The sequence below is a fragment of the Pogona vitticeps genome, chromosome 1 (genome assembly GCF_051106095.1).
Source record: "Pogona vitticeps strain Pit_001003342236 chromosome 1, PviZW2.1, whole genome shotgun sequence".
Classification (NCBI taxonomy): Eukaryota; Metazoa; Chordata; class Lepidosauria; order Squamata; family Agamidae; genus Pogona; species Pogona vitticeps.
In genome coordinates, this window is record NC_135783.1 from 169,570,262 (window position 1) to 169,585,295 (window position 15,034).

The 15,034-nt window shown below is 40.4% G+C and overlaps 1 protein-coding gene across 1 annotated transcript; it reads left to right on the forward strand.

Moving 5' to 3' along the window:
• The first annotated feature begins 1,904 nt into the window (after positions 1 to 1,904).
• On the forward strand, positions 1,905 to 14,825 carry TNFSF13B (TNF superfamily member 13b). Its single transcript, XM_020814838.3, has 6 exons — positions 1,905 to 2,368; positions 2,472 to 2,568; positions 4,657 to 4,713; positions 5,111 to 5,223; positions 5,333 to 5,483; positions 12,592 to 14,825. Exons 1-6 carry the CDS (start codon positions 2,048 to 2,050, stop codon positions 12,702 to 12,704), a joined length of 852 nt encoding a protein of 283 aa, XP_020670497.3. The 5' UTR covers positions 1,905 to 2,047; the 3' UTR covers positions 12,705 to 14,825.
• Positions 14,826 to 15,034: the final 209 nt, after the last annotated feature.

Consider the following 15,034-nt stretch of genomic DNA (forward strand, 5'->3'; position numbering starts at 1 on the left):
CTGAAGATGCTGGCTTTTTCCAAGCATCCTTTGCTAAGGCTATGAGAGATGGGTCCATTCCGAGATTAACTGGAGAGGAAACATCAGAAGTAATCTGATCATACAGATGATCAGAATGTTGGGGTGAAGGTCTATGAGTAGCTAAATTGAGAGAAGAAGCCATGCAGATTATGAAATCAGAATAAGCCTTAGTATTTTCAGAAGGAGACAGAGAATTTAGGCATCACCTACTACAGACATGGGTGTTGTGATGATAGCCAAAGGAGGCTCAGACTCCAATTCAGAAAAAGAGGATGAATCCGAAGCAGATGGTGAGGCAGGAGGGTGATGAATGACAGGAAGTTGAGTTTGATAATTCTGGTGCATCGATTGGGAGTCCTGATACTGTGGCTGGGCTTGAGGATTGGATCTGAGGGTGGCCAGAGCCAAAGACGGCTGATGAAATTGAAGGCGTGGATTGGAACTAACAGAAGGTGGGAGCTGGCACTGCTGCTGGGGTTTTATCAATTGGCACTGGCTAGAAGCAGGCAGGATCGAACCTGAAAGGAGGGTCTTGAAAGTGATGGACCCCAGCAGGCACCGGAGCCAAATAAGCCAAGCTGCAGTGATGGTAACCCAGTTTCAAAATTGTCAGATCCGAAGTCGCTGGGGAGGAATAAGAATATCCAGAACAGAGAAATGAGCATACTTAGCCTGCATCGAATCCCAGCTACGAGTATGCCTACAATGCTTTTGGCCATGTCTCAGAGTTGAGAGGGCCCCGGCTGGGGCAGCCACAGCTGGAGCCAAGGGGGGGACCCAGATAATGCTCAGTCTGGGGCAGAGCCAAAGGAGGTATCTGAGCCAGCACGGAGGAGGCCAGCAAGTGTGCCAAAACAGAGGGCACGGGTAAAGTGCCAGAGACCACCACCAAATGGGCAGCATGTTGTGCGTGGACAAAGCTGTTTGTATTGTTGGAGCTGGCATAGGTGGGGGGGGGCAGAAAAAGCCCTCCCCTCAGAGTAGTGCCCAGTTGCTCTCTGTGAAGGTAAGTGAGAGGCTCCCCTTTGCTCCAGAAGAGGCACCTGGAGGTAAGGAATCTGCTGAGGAGGCTGCCAATAAGGCTATGAGGAGACCTGCTGGGGCTCTGAGACAGATGGATCCAAAGCCTGAGGTGGAGGGAGAGGAGCAAAGGAGACTGAGCATCAGGCGGATCCGAAGTTTGAAGTCAAGGAGGAGCTCCTAAAGAAGCAGACAGCTGAGGGCGAAGCTTCGGATGCACAGCCAGAGCCAAGGATATAGAGGCTGAAACCTGATAGGAGGTGTCAGGGCCTGATGGAGCCGAGGCTGTTGGAATCAGAGTGGTGAAGAGGCCTTGCAAAAAACCTGGATCTTCCAGGTGAGGAGGAGGAGGAGAAGAGTTGGGAGTCTGAAGACGGAGAGGCAGAGCGCTAAGGGGGGGGGAACCTCCCAAAGTCCATCCCTGGATCTAGTAGGGCCAAACATTCCTCTGTTACTCCCTAATTGTTTCTTATAAAAACGGGTTTTTCTGACTAAAAGAGCCTTCTTCTGTCCTCTAATGGCCAAAAATATATTTTAAAAATGATTGGGGGTGGGGGGGAGGGACATGGCAAAATTGCCTTTGTGACTCATAGAGGAGAACAAACGAAGGAAGGAAGGAAGGTGTGGGAGGTGCTAGGAGGCTACCTCTTGCCCCTTTGGAGCCACACATTTCTTACCCTGATTTTAAGGATGAATTCGGGTATGAAACATTTCAGACAACCAGCCTAGGTCATGATGCCTGGATGGCAAAGACATAATATCAGTAGTAAACAGCTAGAAAATGAAGTTGAAACTGAAAGGAGGAAGATGGGTTGAGGAACCACAGAAACAGCAAATTGAAAATTCACAGAGCAGAACGGTTTAGATTTGCCTCAATAGGACCATATGACAGGAAGCGCAGGCTGTGGGCATTCTGGCTACATATCTTGGATGCAACTGGCCAAATGTATTTAGTCCCCAAAATGAGTAGCAGCTGAAGTTTCCATCTGGCTTTAATAAAGGAGATATGACATTTATGGGCCACATGCAAAGAAAGCGCTCTCCCTTCGTCTCCTCTTCCTCTCACCCTACGAATGGTTTGGATCACAAAGTGCTCTTACTAGCCTTTCTGGGGTTAGCCGCGTTTGTGTCGTCTTGCCTCGCAGCAATCTCTCTGTACTATGTTACTGCACTGAAAACAGAACTGGCAGCCCTGACCAACGACCTGAACTACAGGATCCAGACAAGGACGTCCTTTCCCTTATCCTTCAGGCCTCTGGAAAAGAGCAAAGAGGCCAGATCATTCGTCCCCTCGCACCTGAAGGTGTTAGAAGCTTCTTCTAGCCAGGTGAGTTGGGAGGACCCCCCACAAGCTGGATCAACTCTGGGAAACCAGCGACATGTGGGAAATACCGTCCCAATTGTCATGGTATGTGTTGTTTTATTGACAGGGAATTCTTCCTGGACTACATCAAAGAAGCCACAAGGCAGCGTGGAGTCGCAACAAACACAGGGGGAAAAGGTCTCCTCTGCGCGCAAGTGAAACAGGTAAGAAAGAGATCTGAATAAAGAGGCCAAGCTGCTAACTATTGGAAGGCCACTAAAGAGAGTCCATGGAACTGTGGATAGAGCAGGTGTGTTTTAGAGAGAGATTTAGATTTCATTGGCCAGGAGAGGGCCATGGGGCCCAAAAATCTGCACAGAAATTATCAGTCTGGTAATTATAATGCAGTTTGAAAAACCATGTATCTTTATGACCTGTGCACTTATGTCCTGCACTGGTGATTATCAAGCAGTGTGACTCATTTCCCAAGGATTATCAATATTTCAGGGGAAATGTCTGTATTGTAAATATTTATTTGAAAATAGGGATGAAACAAAGTTATTACTTTCTTAAGTATGCAATTGATTGCATTCTCCTGTGAGATGCAATAATGCACTACTTACCATTCTTTTACTCTTATCTCTGAGCTATATGGGTGTTTTTTTCTTCTGCTGTGCAACCCCCTTAATGTTTCTCTATCAAATCTGCCAAACTCCATGCTCCTTTTGCCCCATTTGTGGTGCTATATATTAGGTGTGCGAGTCCAGTGCTTATTCACCTTTCCCCTTCTCTCCCCCAATCCAAGTCATAGTCGGTCAACTTTCAAATGAAATAACTGACAAGGCAGGTTTGAAGGAGGCATGGGATGTTTATCAAAAGGGGAATGGGTTGAAATCAATTGAAATGGTGATCTAAACCATTTCTAAATTTGAAACACTTCAGATCTTGCAATTAGTCTTGTTTATTATGGCTATTTTCTTTTAAAAAGATAAACTGTTTAAATGCACAAATTATGGAAATAACTTGTAACAGTCAGTCAAATTCATACTATTCCATATGGCCTTAAAATACATCTTTGCAAAATTGGCATTTTAAAATAATGGTTTCAAATTTGCTTTTAAATAATTAAAAGGAAATCTATTACTGTACATTGGTTTGGAACTGTGGGCAGAAAAAATGATTAACAAATACATTTAATAAAATTTATATCAACTCTTAATATATATGAAAAACATCTGTCAAAACATCTATTACATCTATTGAGATCATACAACACGTTTTTTTATTTTATTGTTTTTATGTTACTGCTGTTATAACCATACAGTATATTGGAAAGGTGGAATACAAATATACTGTAGCTAATACATAAAGAATGGTTGATGTGTTCAAATATACAGCACAATTGTTTAGATCAATATATCTAGAAGTAGAAGATGTGTCAATATAATATTCAATAGTATATATTATTCCACCTGCTTTGTATGAGCAATCCAATTTTTGTTCATCTGAATGGCACACATCTTTTGCTTCATAGTTGTTTATCTGAAGAGGAAGTCTGTCAAGGGCTGGCTAATTTCACAGAGATGTCTTTAATAATGGGATTCTGCTTGCTTTATTTCATTTTGTTAACTGAATTAATTTTCAGAAAAGGATTACAAAAGGTTTAGAATAAATAAATAAAATAAAGTTGATAACAAAAAAAATGCTACCTATTAGCCATTAATTGTGACTATTTTGAGCCCAGTCTTACATTCTGTTGCATGATGTTTGCATTTAAATGAGTGTAAATTAGTTCAGAGATAAAGATGATATCTAACCTGATACTGTCTTTAGCTATAGTCTAGTCCTGTCCACCACACCATTAAGGTCATAAGCAGACATTATAGATAGCCTGTAATTAAAGCTGAATACATGTTAATGTTGGAAGGATGTGATTTAGATAGACTTTTGTGTCTGAGAAATCAGACTTTAAAAAAACCATGGCTAAATTCAGAAAAACAACTACTCAACAGAGCAAATTCATTTGCAGATAATTGCCAAGGGAAGCTCCTGTTGTGACAATCACATGGCATCAGCCCTTAAGGATTTTCCTTTTCTAATTGTTGGCTAGCTATAATGTCTATTTCTGCTTTGACAGTAAGGGGAATATCTCAACTTGGTTTAGATATAATTTAAATATCTGAATTTATCAGGATGGAGTGTGAAGGACCTAACAAGAAGACTGTCTTTTTGCAGTACTCATGGAAAGTGTCTGTTTTTCTAGCATTTTAGTTGCTTTGTTGTTTCCCACTAATTTAAATATCTCTCTTCAGTACTGCAGTCATGTCTACAATTGATGGCTGACAGCAAAAGTGACATTCAGCAAAATGGTAATGTAACATTCTCTTATCTTGACTTATTTTTTTGCCTTCTCCCAGTTCCATTTCACATGTTGCAATGCAATCAACTACTGAAGCATCCTTTAAGGAGTACCTTCTTCAGTGAGATGTGTATTAAAATTGTACATGTACTCCAAGAACTCCCGCCTTGCCCTTTTTGGCTGCAGCCTTCGGTGAGTGGCTGGGAGTTTGTTCCAATGGCCCAAACACCTTCTAGAGTAGCTTTTGGAGAAACATGAAAAAACCGCAACTCTCACATTGCTTGTGAAAACTATTCATCTTAAATAAACACAGACACTGTATTTCTCTTTCAAAAATGCTACTAAAAGGAAATGAGAAATGATTAACTCCCTCTTTATGAAAAATCTTGTTTTCTTCTTCTTTTTAGATGATTCAAGCATTGTTCCATGGCTTCTTAGCTTTAAAAGAGGAACAGCTCTGGAAGAGCAAGGGAATAAAATACTGGTCAGAGAAACTGGCTATTTTTTCGTTTATGGCCAGGTAAAAAACCAGGAACAATTCCAGTAATCTTGAGTGTGTGTGTGCTTTTCACCTTGTTTATATACACCATCAATGATACAAATTAAATCTGTCTGTTTTCTTTCTTCAGGTTTTATACACAGATGATATGTTTGTAATGGGGCATTTGATCCAGAGGAAAAAGGCTCATGTAGTTGGTGATGATCTCAGTTTGGTGACCTTATTTCGTTGCATCCAAAACATGCCTCTCACTAATCCTAACAACTCTTGTTACACTGCTGGTAAATATGATACCTACCCTAAATAGATAATTTCCTTACTTACTGAAGGGGCAAGAATTAACACATTGAAAACATTTGGCACTCGGTGATCTGTTTTATTTGTTTTTTCCAATTTTCCAATTTTGGAAAGAAGGCAAGAAGCGTGGAACCTGCCACACTTCTTGCCTTCTAGCCATTCACTCGATATATTAAGCATAATACAAGGATTCTTGAAATTCATTACAATGACTTGCTTTGTGGTAGTTAGTGGTGAATATCTGTTAGGGTGAGAAAAACTGTGCCCACTCAGGTAGAAATAACTATTGCTTTAGATTGGGGTGTTTTTTTTTTGTCAATATGGCAAGATCTGAGGTCTAGTTCAACCACTTTTCTGTATGTGGTAGAATAAGAGAGTCACAATTCATATAAAGTATGACCCCTGTATCTGTAGGATCAGTATCCACAGTTTCACGTATCCATGGTCTGAAAATAGGAAAAATATTAAAAGAAAAAAATCCAGAAAAGAAACTATTTTTATATCTATTACCAGACCCAGACACTAGAGGGAGCCAGATATCATATGTACTATGAATACTTGTTAGTGAAGAATACATGGTGTGGTCTCTGGCACTCTCTAGTGGCGTGTTCTGGTAATGCATGTGAAAATAAGAGACTTCACTATTATCCCCAGTGGGTATGGGGGTCCTACTGTAATTCTTGCCCTAAAATGCATATAGAAACATTTATAAAATCTCATCTGTGTGCATTGATATATCGACAGCACTGTGGGGAGGGATGTGACTGTGTTTCCTCTTCCACAAGATGAAGTTTGTTGCTACTAAATTGGGCCCATGCTATACATAGGCCTCTTAATATATTTTCTGAAATGTTAACTATTGCATCTTGCCACTCTGACTGGCATACACTCAGATCCACACCCCACCCTTTTATGTTCACAAATATCCAGCCTAGTAGGATAGGTTAAGAGAAAGTTACAATCATCAGTGAGTGGGGATGGCCAAGTGGGGATTTGAACTCATATCACCAGTTTTATTCTGCTATATTTTCTACACCACACTGGTGTTTCTTACTAATCCTGTTGGCATCCTGCCCATCTCTGGGGAGAGGCTTGCACACTTACACCTTTTGGGCAATGCACCTTTTGTGACGAACACGGGTTCGAAAACACACGTGTACGCTTGGACAGAGAGCAATCAAGAGTTTGCACATGCTAAAATGAGCTGAAAGAGTCCAATTCAGCCAGCCATGCTACAACACTCCTTCTCACAAGTCTGCCCACATAAGAACACCCTGGTACTCTCAGATATTATTATGAAAAGGTCAAGTGGGCTTTGTAGTCCTTAGACTTAACTTGCACCACTGACAGGACTCTAAGTAAGCTAGGCCGAGGCAGCACTCTCAGATGACCCTATGACAAGTGTACTGTTCAGGTAACCAAATGAGTTTTATAAACTTTATTTTATTAAAGAAAAAGCATGTTACTAGATATTCAAAGCCAAATTAAACCAAAACAAATAATCTAGCATTGTGCTGTTTAGTTACACAGATGTAGTGAGGCAAAGAAAACATGAAAAATATAAAAGAGTTCAAAAATCCAAAAAGCCATTAAAAAGAATACAAACAGTTCCAGTCCAGGAAATCATTAGTAAACAAAATAATCCAAGTTGGTTATAACAAGGCTATAGTCCTCAGTGATACTATAGAATAAAAATCCCTAAACAAAAGAAAAATCCATTATATGTCCCATAGTCCTTAGAAAAGAAAAATCCAGTAAATATACCATAGTCCTTACTAAATTACAAGGGCATAGTCCATATGGAGTATTCCAAGAAAAGAAGTCCATAAAGAATATTCCATAGGTAACAGTCCATAGAAAATAGTCCATGTACAGTCCTTAGGAAAATCCCATAAGTTCAAAAGTAATCCAGCAAATCATAGAAACCAGTCCATGTAGGTAGGCCACCAAACTCTCTCTCAAGACATCAGGGTAAGTCCCATATGGCTGAAATGTAGGTCACGAATCACTGAAAGGTCGGTCTTGGAAAGACAAAGTCCATAGGTAAAAAGTTCCTTTTTCAAGAGTAACTGGCAAGGGCCTAATGCACCTTCCCACGATGTCATCCAATCAGAGTTCGTTACTAGGCAAACAGTCCTGTTACATCACATGAATTCTTTCTCATACACACCAGATGTTATTTGGGTTACGGTGGTGTCTCAAAGAGTCACAACAAATTCCATCTATCTTATCACACAGAGTCCTTCTCAGGCCTTCAGAATAACATGCTCTCAGCTCGCCTAGAAAACAACTTGTCAGCACAGCACAGATATTATATACAAAGAAACAAAATGGAACCTCTCTGGCTCACTTCATAATTACAAAACCCATATGCCTTTAAAAGATTTTAACTTAAAAACCCATCTCATCACAAGCCCCCTGAAGATTAACAAAATTTCTAAACAATTTAAGTTTTAATTTTGATAACTGAATAAGATGAGATGTCATAATGAAGCATTAACAAAATAGAGAAAGATATTAACATGAGCATAAAGTTATACATTTCAAATATGATTCCTAAATAGCAAAACAATTGATACATGAGAACTAATATAATTACAGTATTTACCATACATGAGAGAAATTTGCCTTAGACACTTCTACTAGTCTGAAAAACAGAAGAATAAACATGTTAGTATACTTAATCAAATACATCACTCTGCATATGCTCAGATAATACTCTAGTCCTCAAACAGTAAAATAGTGAAACCAGGGTTAACATCATAATAACTTGACAATCCAATATACTGATATGTAGTAATAATAGTGAAAACACTCTATGTATGCTCAGGAACATTGTCATACAGAATACCAAGAAAATTAAACATCAGAGTTTTAACAATTCTAGCCATTTTCTCCCCTTGCATCTGCACTAAACATTCGAGATAAACAGTGGAGAATTAACAGTAGATGTTCAACATCAAAATCATATTTTTGCAATCTGAAATAACACTGCATTAATCTTGGGCTTCGATGTCTCTGCTTCTCTAAGAATGACAAAGCATTTTGGTCTGCTTGAATTGGATCAGGGCTGTAAATTACAAGGTTGCCTACATAGCCAATCACATAATATAAATCACCAAACAATTCATCAACCAATTTCTGAAAAGTAACATAGGTATTTTCCATTCCAGGTGCTAGTTTTCTGAGTTGGTAAATTCCCTGAGGGCAAGTAAATGATGTATAAGGGCGATGTTCCTCTTTAATTAAAATCTGGTAAAGCCTTTCAACAGTTCCAGGCACTAAATTGCCCTTAGACCCTTCTAGATCTATAGGAACAGAAACAGCAGTAAATCCTTCATTGACTGTAATAAAAAGTTTCACCACATCAGTTTCTCCCGGTGAATTCGAGAAGACGTTTTGGGGTTTAGCTAACACAGGCTCCAATATCTGTCCTGGGCCAAATTGATCAATGCCTTCACCCCTGGATCCCTGTATTGCTGAATTAGCTGTGCTATCAGGTTTGGTCACAAGAGGCCGCTGTTGCAACAAAGTTCCCTCGGGAGTACTCTGCATAGCCTCAGAAACAGTATCAGTATTCTCACCACTTCCTTGGAAAATAGGCTGTTGAAAATAAGTATTGTCCCAAACCTCTGCTTTTCTTTCTAAAGATCTTTCTGAGAAGATTTCAGTCTCTGGAGAAACATCAGCACTTTGTAATCCCAAAAAGTTAGCGCTTCCCCCATCGTTGGTTGTGTTAGAAACAGTCTCACAATGTGAAAGTCCATGCTGCAAGGTCTCTGTACAAATAACTCCTCCTGTAACATTACTCAACGTCTCTGGTAAAGGTACTTTATCTTTTTCGGTCTGCTTTAATGTGTTCTGTCCGGTCCTAATTAGTTCCCCCTTATGGAGCATTGCCTCCCTGCAAAGCTGCCAGGAAGACCAAGGAATGCCCTCCAACTTCACAGTATCTAATTCCACTGAACTCGCTGGGCTAAGAGAAGGGGGGTTATTGGAGATCTGACATGCATCAAGATCTGCTGACACAAGTCCTGTTGCTTCTAAGCTCTCAGTCCCAGCAATTGCTTTATTACTTTGGAAAATCCCTTGCTCTCCTTCTTCTAGCAAACCCATAGTCTCATCCCGAATTATTTCAGAACTTCTCACCTGTCCTGTGCTCTGAGTAAGAGCTGAGGTTGGTGCTGAGCTGATTTCCAATGCACTGCAGTTTTCCCTTGCGCCGTCCGATGCTATTTCCCGGCAAACTTTCGGCTGCATTCCTCTCCCTTCGCGTGGCTCCAGGGCCTGTAAATCCTTTGTTTGGACGGACGATGAATCGCTGTCTTCTCTGGAATGCTCCTTAGCATTCCACTGGGCCTCGTTAACTCTTTCCACACACACATCTTGCATCTCAGGGTTGCTTCCAATTGTTTGAAGCGTCTCATTGCAGTAATCTCCAAAGGAACCCTGCTGAACTTGGAAAAACCTTTGCATCAAGCCAGGTTCTGTGCTAAGAAAACGTTTTAAAAGGATGTTTTCCTGATAAAGCTCACGTATCAGGAAATCTCTTTCCCTAATTTTCTGCTTGGCTTGCTCGAAAAATCCCGAAGCCACTTCTAAGAGTATATCCACGGACTGTTTTTTCTCCTCCATCTCTGCTGGCAAACTAGCCTTGGCTAGGTCAGCAATAACAAAACTCTAATAATAGAAAGGAAAATTCAAAAATCTCCTCTGCACTTCTGACCAACTGCTGTACCTTCTGCTATCCTAAGATAGGCGAGAGAACAAACAGCTGCCAAACCAAAATAAAATTTAAAATCTCTTCTGCACTTCTGACCAACTGCTGTCCCTTCGGTGACCCTAAGGTCTGTGAGAGGCCAGACAGCTGCCAAAACCAAAATACTGAAAAATCCAAAAGGAAGAGAAAAGAAAAACTGTGATCACTCTGCGAACCCTAAAGTTACAGAGATGATCAATGACTGAACTGGGTGCAGATAGATACCTCTAGGGCCAGGTCATCCCGACAGATGCTGAGATCATAGGGCATGACTCTAGGCCAAGCCAGATGCAACTAGGTACTCCGGCCAGATCCTAAGATCATAGTGGGGAGACCCAGAGCTAGACTGGAACACGGCCAGGTGCTCCGGCAAATCCTAAGATTATAGGAGTACGCTTAGGCCAAAACAAAAAAGAAAAAAACCTGGATGCAAGGTCCAAAACAATGTAGGCAGAGTCATTTATGCAATCCTAAGATTGTGAAATGACCTGCTCAACTTGGGTGCAAGCACTCCAAAAATAAAGGACATGCATCTTGGAATTTCTTCACTACAACGTTGTAACAACCTGCACATGCCTACTGATTAAATCCAATTGTTTCCTAACAGTTTGCTTGTCCCACTGGGAATCTCTTTCTTAAAAGAGCACCCCAGATTCTAACACACATTACCACAGCCTGAAGATTTAACACCTCTCACCACAGCCTTTAGATCCAACTGCTGGCAAACAGCGTTTCCTAGGAAATTACTGTTTACACCCAGGGAAGCACCTAGCTCCTTGAAGCCTCAGTGTCCCACTGCAATCAAAACTTAGCTTGTGGATCAGAGTCACTCAAGCTGCCAGATAGAACAAAAATTGGTCATCCTGAGGTACTACAAAACCCAGCACGTGGTCCATCGCGCAGCTGCCACCATGTGACGAACACGGGTTCGAAAACACACGTGTACGCTTGGACAGAGAGCAATCAAGAGTTTGCACATGCTAAAATGAGCTGAAAGAGTCCAATTCAGCCAGCCATGCTACAACACTCCTTCTCACAAGTCTGCCCACATAAGAACACCCTGGTACTCTCAGATATTATTATGAAAAGGTCAAGTGGGCTTTGTAGTCCTTAGACTTAACTTGCACCACTGACAGGACTCTAAGTAAGCTAGGCCGAGGCAGCACTCTCAGATGACCCTATGACAAGTGTACTGTTCAGGTAACCAAATGAGTTTTATAAACTTTATTTTATTAAAGAAAAAGCATGTTACTAGATATTCAAAGCCAAATTAAACCAAAACAAATAATCTAGCATTGTGCTGTTTAGTTACACAGATGTAGTGAGGCAAAGAAAACATGAAAAATATAAAAGAGTTCAAAAATCCAAAAAGCCATTAAAAAGAATACAAACAGTTCCAGTCCAGGAAATCATTAGTAAACAAAATAATCCAAGTTGGTTATAACAAGGCTATAGTCCTCAGTGATACTATAGAATAAAAATCCCTAAACAAAAGTAAAAATCCATTATATGTCCCATAGTCCTTAGAAAAGAAAAATCCAGTAAATATACCATAGTCCTTACTAAATTACAAGGGCATAGTCCATATGGAGTATTCCAAGAAAAGAAGTCCATAAAGAATATTCCATAGGTAACAGTCCATAGAAAATAGTCCATGTACAGTCCTTAGGAAAATCCCATAAGTTCAAAAGTAATCCAGCAAATCATAGAAACCAGTCCATGTAGGTAGGCCACCAAACTCTCTCTCAAGACATCAGGGTAAGTCCCATATGGCTGAAATGTAGGTCACGAATCACTGAAAGGTCGGTCTTGGAAAGACAAAGTCCATAGGTAAAAAGTTCCTTTTTCAAGAGTAACTGGCAAGGGCCTAATGCACCTTCCCACGATGTCATCCAATCAGAGTTCGTTACTAGGCAAACAGTCCTGTTACATCACATGAATTCTTTCTCATACACACCAGATGGTATTTGGGTTACGGTGGTGTCTCAAAGAGTCACAACAAATTCCATCTATCTTATCACACAGAGTCCTTCTCAGGCCTTCAGAATAACATGCTCTCAGCTCGCCTAGAAAACAACTTGTCAGCACAGCACAGATATTATATACAAAGAAACAAAATGGAACCTCTCTGGCTCACTTCATAATTACAAAACCCATATGCCTTTAAAAGATTTTAACTTAAAAACCCATCTCATCATGCTATCTTATAATTACACTAAACTGAAGAGATAGTCCTGTAGACAGGAAAAATTATAACCAACCTGAGTGGTAAGTTTTGATATGTTTTGGTTTCTGTGAGACTTGAGCTTAAGGATTTTCAAATCTCTTGGCAGGTATTGCAAAATTAGAAGAAGGAGATGAGCTTCAGCTTACTATACCACGAAGAGAAGCCAACATAGTCTTAAATGGAGATGCTACTTTTTTTGGAGCAGTCAGACTTCTGTAATTCCCTTTGCTTGATCCTTCATTTCCCAACATCTTCCTATTCTCCAGTTACACACAAAATTGTTTTTTTTTCCTTCGTCTTTAGTTAGTTGAATTGTTCATTGATTTTTTTTTGTTTTATTAACTTATTCAAAACAGGAAACTGACCAGATGTGTTTTTGTTACACCAGCCTCCCATATGGATTACCAGAAATGAAACTGTCTTTAGGAGAATATAAATAGCAGCTGTTATGTAAGAACCTAAGACAAATTGTACTGGATCTGATCAAGGTTTCATCTAGTACAGCAGCCTGTTCCTGACGGGCCATTCTAGAATCAGGGCACAAAGGGAAAGAGCCCTCTTTGCTCAAAGTGGCTACTATTGGACAGAGATGGCTCACAGTTTTAACAAGAAAGAAACAGCATTCATGAACTCTGTATAAGGTGTTCCACAGTAGTCAATTAAACTGTGAACTCTTGCTATTAGTGTATTGTCTTCTTAGGAAAATATAAGCACCAATGGTCACAGTCTATAACTGTGGGTTGCAACCCAACCTAGTCATACTTAGAATGTACTGGTTTGAAATTGATGGGACTTAGATGCGACACAAAGTAATCTCACTGATTTCAAGGACCCCCAAGTACTCTTTAAGTTTGGACTGAACTCATACTTATGTTAGACAAACATGCTTATAATTTATACCATAAAGATTTGCTTATGAATAAGTTGAAACAATTCCAGTGAGGTTTGCATACAAGTAACTGAGCAAAAGGGTGCACCTTTAAACTAGAAATAGTTGGAAATGTCAAAAAAAATGTTTTTTAAAAGTATGTATGTTAATGTATGCTATTTGCTACAGTAGTTGCAGATGATTATCAAAGCTATTCAGATATATAAGATGAAAATGCTTACTCACTTCCTGGTGGGTTTTGAATATCTGTATTGAAATTCTGCCACCCTGTTTTATTCATATGTTTTCACATTTGTACAATGAAATATAAACGAACAGAGAGATCCCGTTGCAAGTTGTCAAATTCTAATGTACATTATCCAAAGGTAGACTCAGCCCTCTATAGCAGCGGTGTGCAATCTGCAATCTTATCCTAAATTAAGATTCAAAAAAACCTTCCCCTAAAGCCTAACTTGATCAGCTGGGTTGTGGGTTGTCGTGTGGGGAAATGCTGCTTCTTGGCTTCCAAAAACATCTGTTAGTTTTATTTGCTTGATACTTATTTATTTAAAATATTTATACCCCATCTTTCACCCAAAAAGTACCTGAGGCTGGCTTACAGTATTAAGAAATAGACAATATTAAAAGCTAAGACCCATAAATTATTACAATATTAAAAAAAAAGAATTAAAGAATTTTCTCTACCTAACTAGTAGGAAAAAAATTACTGAAAACAATATAAGAACAACACAATAATCCAGTTTTAAGAATCCCCTCTTAGATAACCAGTCACTGAAATAAAGCCTGCCTGAAGAGGAGTGTCTTTATCTGCTTGTGGGGGAACAGCAGAGCTTCCCAGAACCTGGGAGCAGCAACAGAGAAGGCCCTCTTCTGGGTTCCCACCAAACACAACTCAGTTATGGCCACTGTCACTAGCGTGCAACTTGACGGCACATAACAACAACATTGATGAATTACTTATAATGCAAATTAAGCTGCCCAGATATGAACTAGAATATGGCAGCCTTTGGAGTGGGGAGGAGAGGCTTTGACTGTTAGGTCTACCTTCATGTTTCATAGCATTTCTACCAGGGCATTTCAATGGCAGTGCTAATTAACTGTGAGGATGGACTTATCGACTTATTAATTTAAAATACCCCACACTTCCTGCTTGAGAGGACCCAACATGCCTTACAATACTACAGTGCTTGGAGGGAAAGATGCCCTGGGGACGCACCCAGACCCTCAGTCGGCACAGAGAGAGGGGCATGGGGTCCAGGGCAAAAGTGAGGCCGGTTGTTATCCCACGGTCATTAAAAAGGGGATAACGGAGGCCAGTTTGGATGGCCATTTGAGAACCTAAGGTGGAAGCCTGAATCTGCACTACAGCAGGACCCCCCCTTTGCCAAAGGATTGGCAATATTGATGAGAACTGAATAGAGTTTAATAAAGTGTGGCCCGTGTTTAACCCATATGCTTGGCCTTGCGTGGTTATTCTGGGGTAAGGGGGCAAAGGTATTTGCCTGGCTGTGGAAGGGCAGTAAAGATGGGGCTGTCTTATCCTCCCTTGAGAGGGAGTTCCAGAGTTTGGGAGGAGCGAATGCAAGGCCCTCTCCAAATGCAGGTGAGGGTGGCAGGATGGAGGGAAAGGCCACTTCCTATGATCTTAAAACATCATAAA

Bases quoted from the DNA above. Each gene is read 5' to 3' on its own strand.
- TNFSF13B (XM_020814838.3), top strand. From the start codon at position 2,048: ATGACATTTATGGGCCACATGCAAAGAAAGCGCTCTCCCTTCGTCTCC. The intron at 2,369-2,471 runs GTGAGTTGGGAG...TTTTATTGACAG, and splicing joins TAGAAGCTTCTTCTAGCCAG to GGAATTCTTCCTGGACTACA. The intron at 4,714-5,110 runs GTAATGTAACAT...TCTTCTTTTTAG, and splicing joins AAGTGACATTCAGCAAAATG to ATGATTCAAGCATTGTTCCA.